Genomic DNA, 12,366 nt, shown 5'->3' with positions numbered 1-12,366 from the left:
AAGCAGAGGCAAGCACAAGGGTGACCTCACCAATGCTTCTGCTATTCATTGTGAAATTACAAGCTAGGCACAGGTGCAGGGGCGGACTGACAACTCATGGGGCCCCTGGGCAATAGGGGATCCTGGGGCCCCTGTTTCCTTGCCCAAACTCAAAAAAGCCTATGAAAAAGGTACCAGGGGCATCTCATGGGGCCCCCTACTGACCCCAGGCCCTCGGGCAATGCCCGAGTTTCCAAATGGTCAGTCCTTCCCTGCACAGGTGTCAAACTGGCAGCCCTCCAGCTGTTGCCAATGAGGCATTGAGTCCCAGGAGGCATTGCAAAACTGACAGTTGCAAGCATGACTCCCAAAGGCAGAGGCATGATGGGACTTGTAGTTTTGCAACAGCTGGAGGGCCACCAGTTTGACACCCCTCAGCTAGGGGAAGAGAAGTGATTATGGAAGCAGAATTTCAACAGTCACTTTCCCTGTAGTTACCCATCTGATAGATGGACAGCCTGATTTTAGAGGGGAGGGGAGGTGTAATAGTAAGGACAGACATTCACTTCAAGCACAGTATTTACACAAATGACATTGACATTTTGTAATTAAAAGACAGATAAACAACATAAAACACACTTTTGTTAATAGAAAGTGACTTACTTGATGAATACCCATGATATGTGCACTGTGATACAAGGCCTGTTTCACTGACAGCTTCTAGGGACACTGAATAGCTTGTTCCACAGGTGATACATCCCAGAAGACAGTGGTCTTCCAATGTGTGGCACTTTGCTTGTCCTTTTGGTGATTCCAGCATGGTAGTATACGTCTGTGCTCCAACAGCGATGGACCAGCTGACATTTGTCACAGACTGTGTGACCTGCACTACACTTATATTTACTGGACAGCAGGGAGCTGTAAAGAAGATTCATTAAAATCAGTTATGCAACAATTTCATTTCCTGTGAATTTTCATACACTAGAATGACAATGAACAATTTTATATTATATCATATTTCTTATTTTCTTATTACTTATATTTTTATATTAGCAGAATACAATCATGATTGTCAATGAGAACACTGCTGTTGGAACAGTAAGGTTGAGATAATTGCTCCTCAAAGGGCTGAAGCACTCTCAGTTTGAATACAAAATTAAATTTTTACATGTCAAAAGATCCTCTAAGACAGGGGTGTCAAACTCAATTTTATTGTGGGCCACATCTGCATTATGGTTGCCCCCAAATGGCTGGTTGTATAGTAAGACTATATAAATTTACAGTATCTACTCTTTATCACATTAAATAATTGCCTTTGCATTCAAATATTACTGGATTTAGTAAGGCTTAAGGTTTAAAGTGGAGTTCCAGCAGTTTTTGTGCTTATTAAAAGTCAGTAGCTACAAAAATTGTAGCTGCTGACTTTTAATAAACACACACTTACCTGTTTCGGAGTCCAGCGATGTGCTCACCCGTGCTGCTGCTTCTCTCCTTCTCTCCTCCACGGCACTGACATTTCACAGCCTGGTGTTCACAGCGCATGCGCGAGTCATGATGCACCTCCTAATTGGTCCGGCAATCTTCTGGGACCGGTGAAAGTTCCCAGGAGACTGAGGGAGGGAGGAGGGCGCCAAACTTCCAGCTCACTTCGCCACAGAGAACTGAGCCGGAAGTGGGAGCGGGTACCTGTCAAAAACAGGTATCCGCTCCCCTGTGCCCTCAAAAGGTGCCAAATATGGCAGTGGAGGGGGGGGGAGGAAAATAAGCAGAGCTTCCGCTTTTGAGTGGAACTCCACTTTAAACTGTGAAGGGCAGGTGTAACTCACACTCCTGTGGCAGATGATGCAAACCTGAAAAGAAGGGTCGTACACCCTTTATTAGAGACTACTCAGAGAAAACATGGTTCTGCCATGATGTTCTGTCTGAGCAGTGTCCAATAAAGTTTCTACTAGGTGTGTGAGACCCTCCTTTTCAACTGGCATAGAATTTTATTATTCTCATAATGATTAAAAGCAGATTTCCAGAGCACCCCACCCCTCTTACATCACGTCAAGAGCCCCCACCATCAGAAGTCAAAAGTCTCTCACCCTAGAAAAAGCCTAGAAGAAGCTGAGGGGGGCCTAGAAAGCAGAAAGTACATGGCCTGGAGGAGGATTAGAAGAGGGCTGGGGCTGGTGTCAGCTGCCAGAATCTGCTGAATGCTGAGACCAGGGAAGGCGAAGACAAGGGGATGCTGCGGATGCACAGGGAGGTGCAGTATCTGTAGGAGTTCTGTCCCTCTCTTTGATGCCAAATGCTGAGATGGGGGGGGGGGGCAGAGATAAGCCTCTCTGCAGCTGCATGGAGAAGTGCAGATCCTGGCAGAGGAGTTCTGTCCACCTCTCTGCTGAGACAAGGTGGGGGCGCAGCTGGAGGAGAGCTGCAAGGGCCACATGAAATGGCTTGGTGGGTCGGATTCAGTCCAAGAATTTTGAGCTTGACACATGTGCTCTAAAGAAAACGAGTGGCACATGTAGACTGTCAACGTTAACCTTTCCCTCTAGCCATTCTAGTTCCTTGGTTGTCATGATGATCTTGTGGGATCAATCAGCACCAGATTTTCATCACTGGAGCCTGTAGGCAGACAAATTTTGTTTCCCAACACTTTGTTAGGATCATCTTCTTTTTTAGTGTTCATGGTTCATTAGTGTTCATGGTCCTAATCTGGCTTAGAATATAGAAATAATGTATAAATACATTCCAAACAATAATGGAAATGTGTTGCTAAAGTATTATCCAGGAGAAAGTTACCTCATTACCGCTTACCTATGAAACAATAAGTCTGATTTACTAAAGGATTTTAGAATGTTTGCACAATAAAATGTGTGAAGAGTCACTTTAATTATCCTATTGTGAAAAGAAAATCATACAGGGGAGAATGACCTCTTTACTACCTGTAGGAACCTACTGTGCTTAAAGTGTTACTAAACCCACAACAGTATATGCAGTAAAGCATGCTTGTTATATTCACTGTGGAAGCTAAGGGGTTAATCCTCCACATTGTGTAAAAAGGATATTTGATCCTCTCTTCTCTGATCCTCCCTTTCTTCCAGTGGCTCCCAAATATCTCCTGATAGAACGGAGGCTAGGGACAAGCTGCACATGCTCAGTTTAGTGTGTATTGCTAGAGAGTTCTTTTTTCTTGGGAGAGTGCATGTGATCAGCACAGGGCCAAACAGCACTGTCCAGACAGAGGTCAGAGGTCCTGCATCCTGCTACAAAAACTTCTCCTACAAGCTGTAACCAGTGCTCTGCTGGACACTGATAGAAGTCACAAGACTGCTCTAACTGCTTATAAGATAAGGTGTTTAGCAGTTTAAATTCACTAAAATAGTTGCATTTCCAAGTTGTGTGTACTGTGGAGATCAGATAGAGTGAATGTAGGGTCCTGGGTTTAGTAACACTTTAATATTAAAATCTACCCTAACTGCAATGCACGAACCAATGAGATAAAGCAAGAAGGCTGATTAGTAGTTTTGACTTCATTCAAACTTTTTTATGCAAGCTTGTTTCACATCAGTGACTCAGGTAGTGATAAAGCTAAAGACATCCAGACACCTAAAATTATCAGAAGGAGGTCAGCAATCACTGCCATCATATTTCTCTTCGTATGGGTGTTAAATAGTAATTCTAAATTCATAATTCGGCACGTATAGGAATTATATTTATAGCAAGCTTGTAAAACATTTGGTTTTTATGATTAATCATAATTAATATTAAAATGTGTGGTTGGCATTGAAAAAGTGATAGTATTGAATTTTTCCATTATAGCTGAGCCAGAAAAATGAGTATTTGGAGTTAAGTTAACTAGCTGGAAGCTGAGTATTTAGGACATTTCTGTAGATGGGCATAGCTGGTTATAAGATCTCTGGTATAGGGTGTCATGGGAGTGAGAAGTATACCAAAATAGAATTATTATGAAATAATAAATGGTAATATGTGTTACATAAGTAGATTTTTGGTTATACATTATTGAGATATTATGTTGTAAAGATAGATTCTTAGTTATACTATCCTTTGAACTGAGAAACTGGTCACATGAGTAGGCTGATGCAACATTGTCATCTTTAACTTATGAAGCCACATTTAAAATCAAGAATAGTTACATATGGGCTTGTCAATCAAAACACCATATATGTAGTGTCCCCTCCATTCAATGAAATCTCTCTACTAAGCAGAATTGTTTGCCATACAAGGCTCTGAGTTATGAGAATTATGACGCCTACATATAACATAAAAAGACATCCTAAGTGATCTAAAGAACACTCAACAGATACATACACATGTCTGTCCATTCATACACATACAGCCACACAGACACTCACAAGCAAAGCATGAAGACACTATGGTTATTCGCATACTGAGAAGCTGAAACAGATGCATTCTCTTAGAGAGCTATGATCACATCACTTCCTTCATCTTGCTCAGACTCATGCTACATTGAATAGACGAGAAGCACAAGGCAGGACAGCCATGACTCTAAGCTTGACACATCTTTATAACTACTGTTTTTATATTTTTGTTTTACCTACACTGAACCGTTAGTCATGATACATTTTACATTGTTATTTTAAGCCATTGTGTGAAACAATAAAATCACACTTTATTTTTATTTGCCAGCTCTTTAATGATCTGAAATCGCGCAAAGACACTAAAAATTATTATGTGTCCCAAAAAATTCTACAACTGGTTCATTTTAAAATGATTGATATACATATTTAAATAGTAAGAATTAAAGTAGTTCTAAAGGCTCAAGGTTTTTCATCTTCATGCATTCTATGCATGAAAGTAAAAACCCTTCTGTGTGCATCACCCCAGCCCCTCCAATACTCCCCTAAGCCCCCTCTCGATCCAGCACTGGAGTTTCAGCTATTCCGGGACTCCATCTTCTCATTGGCTGAGACAAAAGCGGGAGCCATGGCTCCCACTGCTGTCAATCCCAGCCAGTGGGCCAATGAGAAGTGAGAGGGGGCAGGGTCGAGCCTCGGCTCCATGTGTGAATGGACACACGAAGAAGCAAGTGCCTCCGCAGCAAGCTGCTTGCTGTGGGGGCACCCGACAGAAGGGAGGGGCCAGGAGAGCCAGCAGGGGACCTGAGAAGAGGAGGATCCAGGCTGCCCTGTGCAAAACCACTGCACACAACAGATAAGTATAGACATGTATGTATGTATTTTTTCTTTAAAAAAATAAACCTTTAGAATAACTTTAATACCAAGAATAAGTAATAAGAATTAAATGTTACTTGTCATAGATCTGTATAATTGTAATAGCATGAAGTAATAATAGACAACTGAGATTTTAGAGAGTAAAAATTAATTTCTTTCAAATTATTTTTAGTGTAGGGAAAGCACAAAAGGTTCCCTTTAACAAAATGGATTACCATCAAATCTTTGCCTAGGTGCTTTGGGATTACACAAACTGAAGTAAAATTGGCCTTACCTTAAAGCAATATAAGCAGATACCCTTAACCCCAGTGGAGTAAGAATTTTTTTGTAAATGCATCTGCTCATGTCATGCAACCTCAGTGCTTTAAAGGAGACATATAGGAAATAAAAAAAAGCATACTATACATACTCACCTATATGGCTGCAGCATCAGCCTAATGCCACAACTGTCCTCTGCTGACTCTAAGCCTGAGAACTGAGCAATCACATGACAGCTGATAACTCAGTCCTCAGTCCATCATGAGCAGAGAGCAGTGACTGTCAGTCACTGCTTTCTGCTCTGCCCCTCCAGTACTCACTGGAGGATTGGGCTGTGGAGTAGTGAGGAGCAGCTGGCTCTGGCTCTCAGTGACTTGTCTGGACCAGTTCTGTGACATCAGCCAGAAGTTGGCTTTAACCCATTGTTGGCTGATTCTGGGTCACAAGTGTGCAAATGTAAGTGCACTCCTGTGACTCACAGGTGAGGTTTGGCATAAAAAGCTTTAGCCATACTTCTCTTTTAAGTATAGTGCCTTGTTGTCTGATTTTAGTATCACCATGAGTGCTGCTTGTTCCTAATATTTTCTAGCCAAATGAGAACTGTCTGTGCCTAATGATTCCCAGTGGATTTGTGATCTAAAGTGAAATTGTGGGAAAGGTTTATAGGCAGAGCTTTTTTTCCCCCTTTTTTCAGCTACTACTATGCAGACAAAGAAGGCGAAAGAACGGAGAAGGTGACAACTCCAGCTGACAGATAAATCTGAAAACATATCCTGCAAAAAGTTATCATCCTACATTATCACCTATACGTTTATAAAGTAAACTTTCCTAAAAGATTTTTGAAACCACCAGTAAGCAGGGCCATGGGCCATTTTTTTCCTGGGGAGTCAGCTGTCTCAAAATTGCAAGAGAAACACTAGATGGTGCCCTTTACACCTGTTCAGTAAGGTTGGCTACAGTGGCGTTCTGTGAAAGCAGTGCATGCAAGATCATGAGTTGGGCCTTAGTGTCTGCGAAAAAAAGTGCTTCATGTACAATGTGCTGTGGCAGAAATTGGGTGCGGTTTTCATAGCGCTGAATATTGGATATGGCTTAAAGGGACATAGAGTGCAGGGGTTCAGGTATAGGTAACGCAGAGTTTAGGGGTCAGTAGTAAGTGACGCAGAGCTCAGGGGTCAGTAGTAAGTGACGCAGAATTCAGATGTCAGTAGTAGGTGGGGCAGAGTTCAAGGGTCAGTAGTAAGTGATGCAGAGTTCAGAGGTCAGTAGTGAGTCAGAGTTCAGAGGTCAGTAGTAAATGATGCAGACTTCAGGGGTCAGGAGTACGTAACACAGAGTTCAAAGATCATTAGTAGATTATGTAGAGCTCAGGGGTCATCCAAGTACCCCAAGACTGCACTGTAAGGGTGGGTGCTACCGTTGCCTGCCTATTATTATTATTATTATTATACAGTATTTATAAAGCGCCAATAGTTCGCTCAGCGCTGTACATTACAAAGGGAGACAGAACATGTGACAGAACAATACCAATACAATGCAAAACATGAGGGGATCGAGGGCCCTGCTCTTTCGAGCTTACAATCTAGGAGGGAGGGGGTGGTGGCACAGGAGGAGATAGCTGTGGGGGATGGAGTGGTTGGAAGAGTGGAGGAGGTCGGCAAGTTAGCAGGGGGTGGGGTAGGCTTCCCTGAAGAGATGGGTTTTCAGGGTGCGCCTAAAGGAGAGGAGAGTAGGTGATAATCTGATGGGTTGGGGCAGGGAGTTCCAGAGGATGGGTGACACCCTGGAGAAGTCCTGGAGGCGGGCATGGGAGGAGGAGACCAGGGAACTAGAGAGAAGGAGGTCTTGTGAGGAGCGGAGTGTGCGTGTTGGGCGGTACTTGGATATTAGGTCAGAGATGTAGTACGGGGCAGTATGGTGGACAGCTTTGTACGTCAGCGTTAGGATTTTGAATTTGATCCGTTGCGCAATCGGAAGCCAGTGGAGGGATTGGCAGAGGGGGGTGGCGGAGACAGAGCGGTTGGAAAGGTGAATGAGTCTGGCAGCCGTGTTCAGGATGGACTGAAGAGGGGATAGCCAGCGGCGAGGCAGGCCAGTGAGGAGGGAGTTGCAGTAGTCGAGTCGTGATATGATGAGGGAGTGGATGAGCTGTTTAGTGGTTTCTGGGGTTAGGAACGTGCGGATTTTGGCGATGTTGCGGAGGTGGAGTCTGCACGAGTTTGTTAAAGATTGGACTTGGGGCTGGAAGGATAGGTTGGAGTCCAGAATGACACCCAGTACTCTGGCCTGCGGGGCGGGTTTGATGGTAGCGTTGTTGGATGTGATGGAGAAATCAATGGGGGGTGGTGTCCGGGCTGGGGGGAAGACAAGAAACTCGGTTTTGGAGAGGTTCAATTTAAGGAAGTGGAGCGACATCCAGTCTGATATGTCGCTCAGTAGGTGTGTGATTCGGGCTGAGACCAAGGGGGTGAGGTGGGGGGTTGAGAGATAGATTTGTGTGTCGTCGGCATAGAGGTGGTAGTTGAAGCCGTGAGAGTGTATGAGTTGGCCAAGGGAGGAGGTATAGATGGAGAAGAGAAGGGGCCCGAGGACAGAGCCTTGAGGGACCCCAACAGAGAGGGGGAGTGAGGGGGAGGTGGTAGCATTATAGGTAACGCTGAAGGAGCGTTGTGACAGGTAGGATGAGAGCCAGGAGAGAGCAGAATCTCTGAGGCCAAGGGAGTGTAGTTTTTGAGGAGGAGGGGGTGGTCGACTGTGTCGAAGGCCGCAGAGAGGTCAAGGAGTAGGAGCACTGAATAGTGGCCATTAGCTTTGGCGGTTAGCAGGTCGTTGGAGAGTTTGAGTAAGGCAGTTTCGGTGGAGTGTAGGGGACGGAAGCCGGACTGTAGGGGATCGAGGAGGTTGTTGTCGTTGAGGTGAGAGCATAGGCGGGTGTAGACTAGGCGCTCGAGGAGTTTAGATGTAAATGGGAGCAGGGAGATGGGTCTGAGGTTGTTCGGGTCATTGGGGTCCAGGGAGGGCTTTTTAAGTATGGGGGTGATGTGTGCATGTTTCAGAGGGGAGGGGAAAGTGCCTGAGGAGAGGGAGAGATTGAAGATGTGGGTGAGGGAGCGTAGGATGGAGGAGGAGGAAGGTCGTAGGAGTTGTGAGGGGATAGGGTCGAGGGGGCAGGTGGTGAGGCGGGCATCAGAGAGGATCTTGGAGACTTCCTCGATGGTAGTAAGGTCAAAGGTGCGGAGTGTTGGGGGAGCTTCAGTATGAGGAATGTAGGGTGGGGTGGAAGAGGAGGTCAGAGCAGTGGTGGGGCCGTGGGAGAGGGGTGATGAGGGGGTAGCTGAGTGAGGGTGAAGGGGGTTGGAGAGAGTTTGAGCAGCGACGAAATCCCTGCGGGTTAAGTCGAGGGGGAGTGGGGATAAGGGGGTAGCTGTGTGAGAGGGGACAGGTTGAGAGGGCGTGTGAGTTGCGGCAATGTCCTTGCGAATTGTGTCAATTTTGTTTTTGAAGTGATTGGCAATCTCAAGGGCAGTGAGTGAGGTGCTGGGTGGAGGTGGGGGTGGAGAGAGTAGAGAGTTGAAGGCAGAGAAGAGTCGGCGAGGATTGGAGGAGAGGGCCTTGATGAGGGTCAAGAAGTAGGCCTGTTTGGCAGCATGGAGGGAGGAGGTGTAGGTGCGGAAGGCAGATTTGTAGCGGGTGAAGGCTTGTTTGGATTTGGTTTTGCGCCATAGTCGCTCCAGGGCACGACTTTGTCGTTTGAGGGTTTTGGTGTGATCAGTCTGCCAGGGCTGGAGCGGTCGGGGTCTGATGTTGCGTGTGGTTAAAGGCGCTAGTGAGTCAAGGGCTGTTGAGAGCGCGTTGTTGTAGGCGGTCAAAGCCAAGTCGGGGCAGGACAGGGGGAGGATGCGGTCGTGGAGTTGATCAGTTGCAGAGTGGAGGGAGGCAGGATTAAGGTTGCGGAGGTTACGGCTGGTAGTAGTGTGACATTTGGAGGGGTAGGCGTTGGAGGACGAGGAGATAGAGAAGGTTATCAGGTTGTGGTCAGAGAGAGGGAAGGGGGTGTTAGTGAGGTTGTGGGGAGCGCATCGGTTGGAGAAGACAAGATCAAGGATATTTCCGTCGGAGTGGGTGGTGGATTGTATGCACTGTGCAAGTGCAAAGGAGGAGGTTAGGTGGAGGAGACGGGCTGTGTCCGGGTTGTCTAGGTTGACAGGGATGTTGAAATCCCCAAGAATTATGGTGGGTAGCTCAGAGGAGAGGAAGAAGGGTAGCCAGGAGGAGAAGTCATCTAGGAAGCGGGGTATGGATCCAGGAGGCCGGTATATCACAGCAATCTTCAGGGGGGTTGGGGAGAATAGTCGGAGGCAGTGGGCCTCGAAGGAGGAGAAGGATAGGGAGGGGGGGTTTGGAAGGACTCGGAAGGTGCTCTGCGGTGACAGGAGCAGACCAACCCCACCACCTTTACGACCGTTAGGCCTGGGTGAGTGGGTCCAGGTGAGACCTCCGTAGGAGAGTGCAGCAGGGGAGGTAGAATCAGTGGGCTGGATCCAGGTTTCCGTAATCGCTAAGAGGTTGAGGGAGCGGGAAACAAAGAGGTCGTGGATGGCGGTAAGCTTGTTGCACACCGAACGGGCGTTCAGGAGTGCACATGAAAATGGGGGGGAGATTTTAGGGAGCAGGGGGACAGATACTAAGTTGCGGGGGTTGCAGTAGGACGTGGAGGTGGGAGGGTGTTGAGCGGGTGAGGGAGGTGGAGGGCCAGGATTCGGGGAGATGTCCCCCGCGGCTAGGAGGAGGAGAAGGGTGAGAAAGGTGGCATGGGAGCAGGATGTGCAGGAGTGTGAGAAACTCCTAGTGGAGGTGTTGGGGTCAGTGGGAGAGAGGAGTAATAGGAGGAGGTGGTGGGTGCCATAGAGGGGTGAGGGAAGCAGTGAGGACACGATATACAAATGTTTGGGAGGGGCAGAGGGATATAGTGAATGGAATTTGGGAACGGAGGAGAGGAAAATGAGAAGGAGGAGTGGAGGAGACATTTTGGGGAGGTGAAGAGAGCAGTAGTAGGGAGATGATAGCAGTGAGGGGGAGATGTACAGGTTGTGGGGTGGAGCAGAGGGGTAGAGAAATGAGATTTGGGAACAGAGGGTAGTAATATGATGAGAAGAGGGGCGTATTATATAAAGGCACACAGAGTGGGTCTCAGGCATGTAAGAGGTTTCCCAGGGTGTTTGCTTGCAGTCTTCCAGCATGCAGTAGAGCTTCTTACTGTTGTTGTGTCTTCCTGCTGCTTGGGTTCTCCTGCTTTAGTTCAACTGCTGCGTTTAACTGCTTCTTCTATGCACTCGTTCGAAGCCGCACTCAATCTGAAGCAGCACCCCATCAGAGACTGTGCCCCCCATTAGAGATCTCCCCCATGAGCTGATCTAAATTTATAGGGAGATGCTCAAATGAGCATTCAACTCCACCCCAATTAGAAGCTGATAAAGATCACATGAGGAGTGGGGGATGATTCTCTCAGGAAACAGACACCAGTCGTAAAAGGGTGCAACTGAAGGCGAGAGCTGATCAACATATACAAAAATATAAATACAGTATTTGTTCTGAATATAGCAGGAGTCAATGCGTTTTGGAGTTAAGAGTGGAGGTAGGAGAAAGGAGCATTTACCCAGGAGGAAGGCAGCAGGAGTCAATGCGTTTTGGAGTTAAGAGTGGAGGTAGGAGAAAGGAGCATTTACCCAGGAGGAAGGCAGCAGGAGTCAATGCGTTTTGGAGTTAAGAGTGGAGGTAGGAGAAAGGAGCATTTACCCAGGAGGAAGGCAGCAGGAGTCAATGCGTTTTGGAGTTAAGAGTGGAGGTAGGAGAAAGGAGCATTTACCCAGGAGGAAGGCAGCAGGAGTCAATGCGTTTTGGAGTTAAGAGTGGAGGTAGGAGAAAGGAGCATTTACCCAGGAGGAAGGCAGCAGGAGTCAATGCGTTTTGGAGTTAAGAGTGGAGGTAGGAGAAAGGAGCATTTACCTGTGAAAGTAGAGAAGGCATAATTAGATTGCTGCGTTTAACTGCTTCTTCTATGCACTCGTTCGAAGCCGCACTCAATCTGAAGCAGCACCCCATCAGAGACTGTGCCAGGGTGCGCCAGCCCTGGGCAGTCAGGCAGACATAATGAATATTGCGACTAAATTGGAATGAGTGAGTATGCATTAGTAGGCAGAGAGAGCAAAAGCCACAGTCACTTACCTATATACTGGCATCTGTGTGGTGAGCAGTCTAGGAGCTAGAAGTTGAGAGAACTGCAGGCACTGGACAGCATTGCTGATCTAATTCAGTGGCCAAAAGTAGAGCACGTAGGTGGGACCTAAGCAGCATTGCAGTCTAGGCATATTACATAATAGTTCTTGCAAAGGGGCCAGCTGTCACTCCGCCTGTCACTTGGCCCAGCAAATCACAAAAGTGCTATACGCAGTATCAGATACACTGCAGATTGCTCTGCCTGTCATTTTCATTTTACTGACTGTTACATTGTTGTGGAGTAGCACAATGGCCTTGGGTACTTAGGCAGGGAGCTCTGGGGGGGTTTGGACCCCATAACCCCCCTGAACTACACCCCTTAGAATTAAAATGTCAGAACAAACTGAGTTACCTGTCTCTAAAGGGACACTGTAGCTAGGCAGACTTGTTCCTTCAGAAGTGGAGGCCAGCACATGAACCATATGCATTGATCCACATGGAAGTTTCCCCAGTATGCATGAAGTGCCTGAGCTGGTGCAGTTCCACAATCCATTCTCTCCTCGTGCAGTCACTGTGTACTCTGCGCCATCGTTATCAGACTCCCAGATAACCATAAAGCTACTTACATCAACTGTTGTGATATTCTTGATTTCAGGGCTACATGGAGCTGGAAGAAAAACAAATTGCTTAGTTTTTCACTAAAAAAGTT

General features: G+C 46.7%; 1 protein-coding gene and 1 long non-coding RNA gene across 2 annotated transcripts in view; one reads left to right on the top strand and one right to left on the bottom strand.

The window, feature by feature from the left end:
* Positions 1-12,366, top strand: part of LOC149450898 (uncharacterized) — a 52,287-nt gene that overhangs the window by 11,246 nt on the left and 28,675 nt on the right. The window lies entirely within an intron of this gene.
* FNDC7 (fibronectin type III domain containing 7) overlaps positions 1-12,366 on the bottom strand; it is a 60,530-nt gene that overhangs the window by 19,709 nt on the left and 28,455 nt on the right. The window contains exons 9-10 of the mRNA XM_089691271.1: positions 12,070-12,324; positions 643-897 (exon numbers count right to left, since the gene is read on the bottom strand). Of these exons, the coding sequence (XP_089547397.1) occupies positions 643-897; positions 12,070-12,324 (510 nt within the window). The remainder of the gene's footprint in view (positions 1-642; positions 898-12,069; positions 12,325-12,366) is intronic.

This window comes from Staurois parvus, unplaced genomic scaffold, assembly GCF_062004578.1.
Source record: "Staurois parvus isolate SC_StPar_1 unplaced genomic scaffold, SC_StPar_1.0 ptg000560l, whole genome shotgun sequence".
In the NCBI taxonomy this organism is placed as follows: Eukaryota; Metazoa; Chordata; class Amphibia; order Anura; family Ranidae; genus Staurois; species Staurois parvus.
Note: the sequence above shows the minus strand (reverse complement) of the source record. Positions and strands in the feature narration are given on the sequence as shown.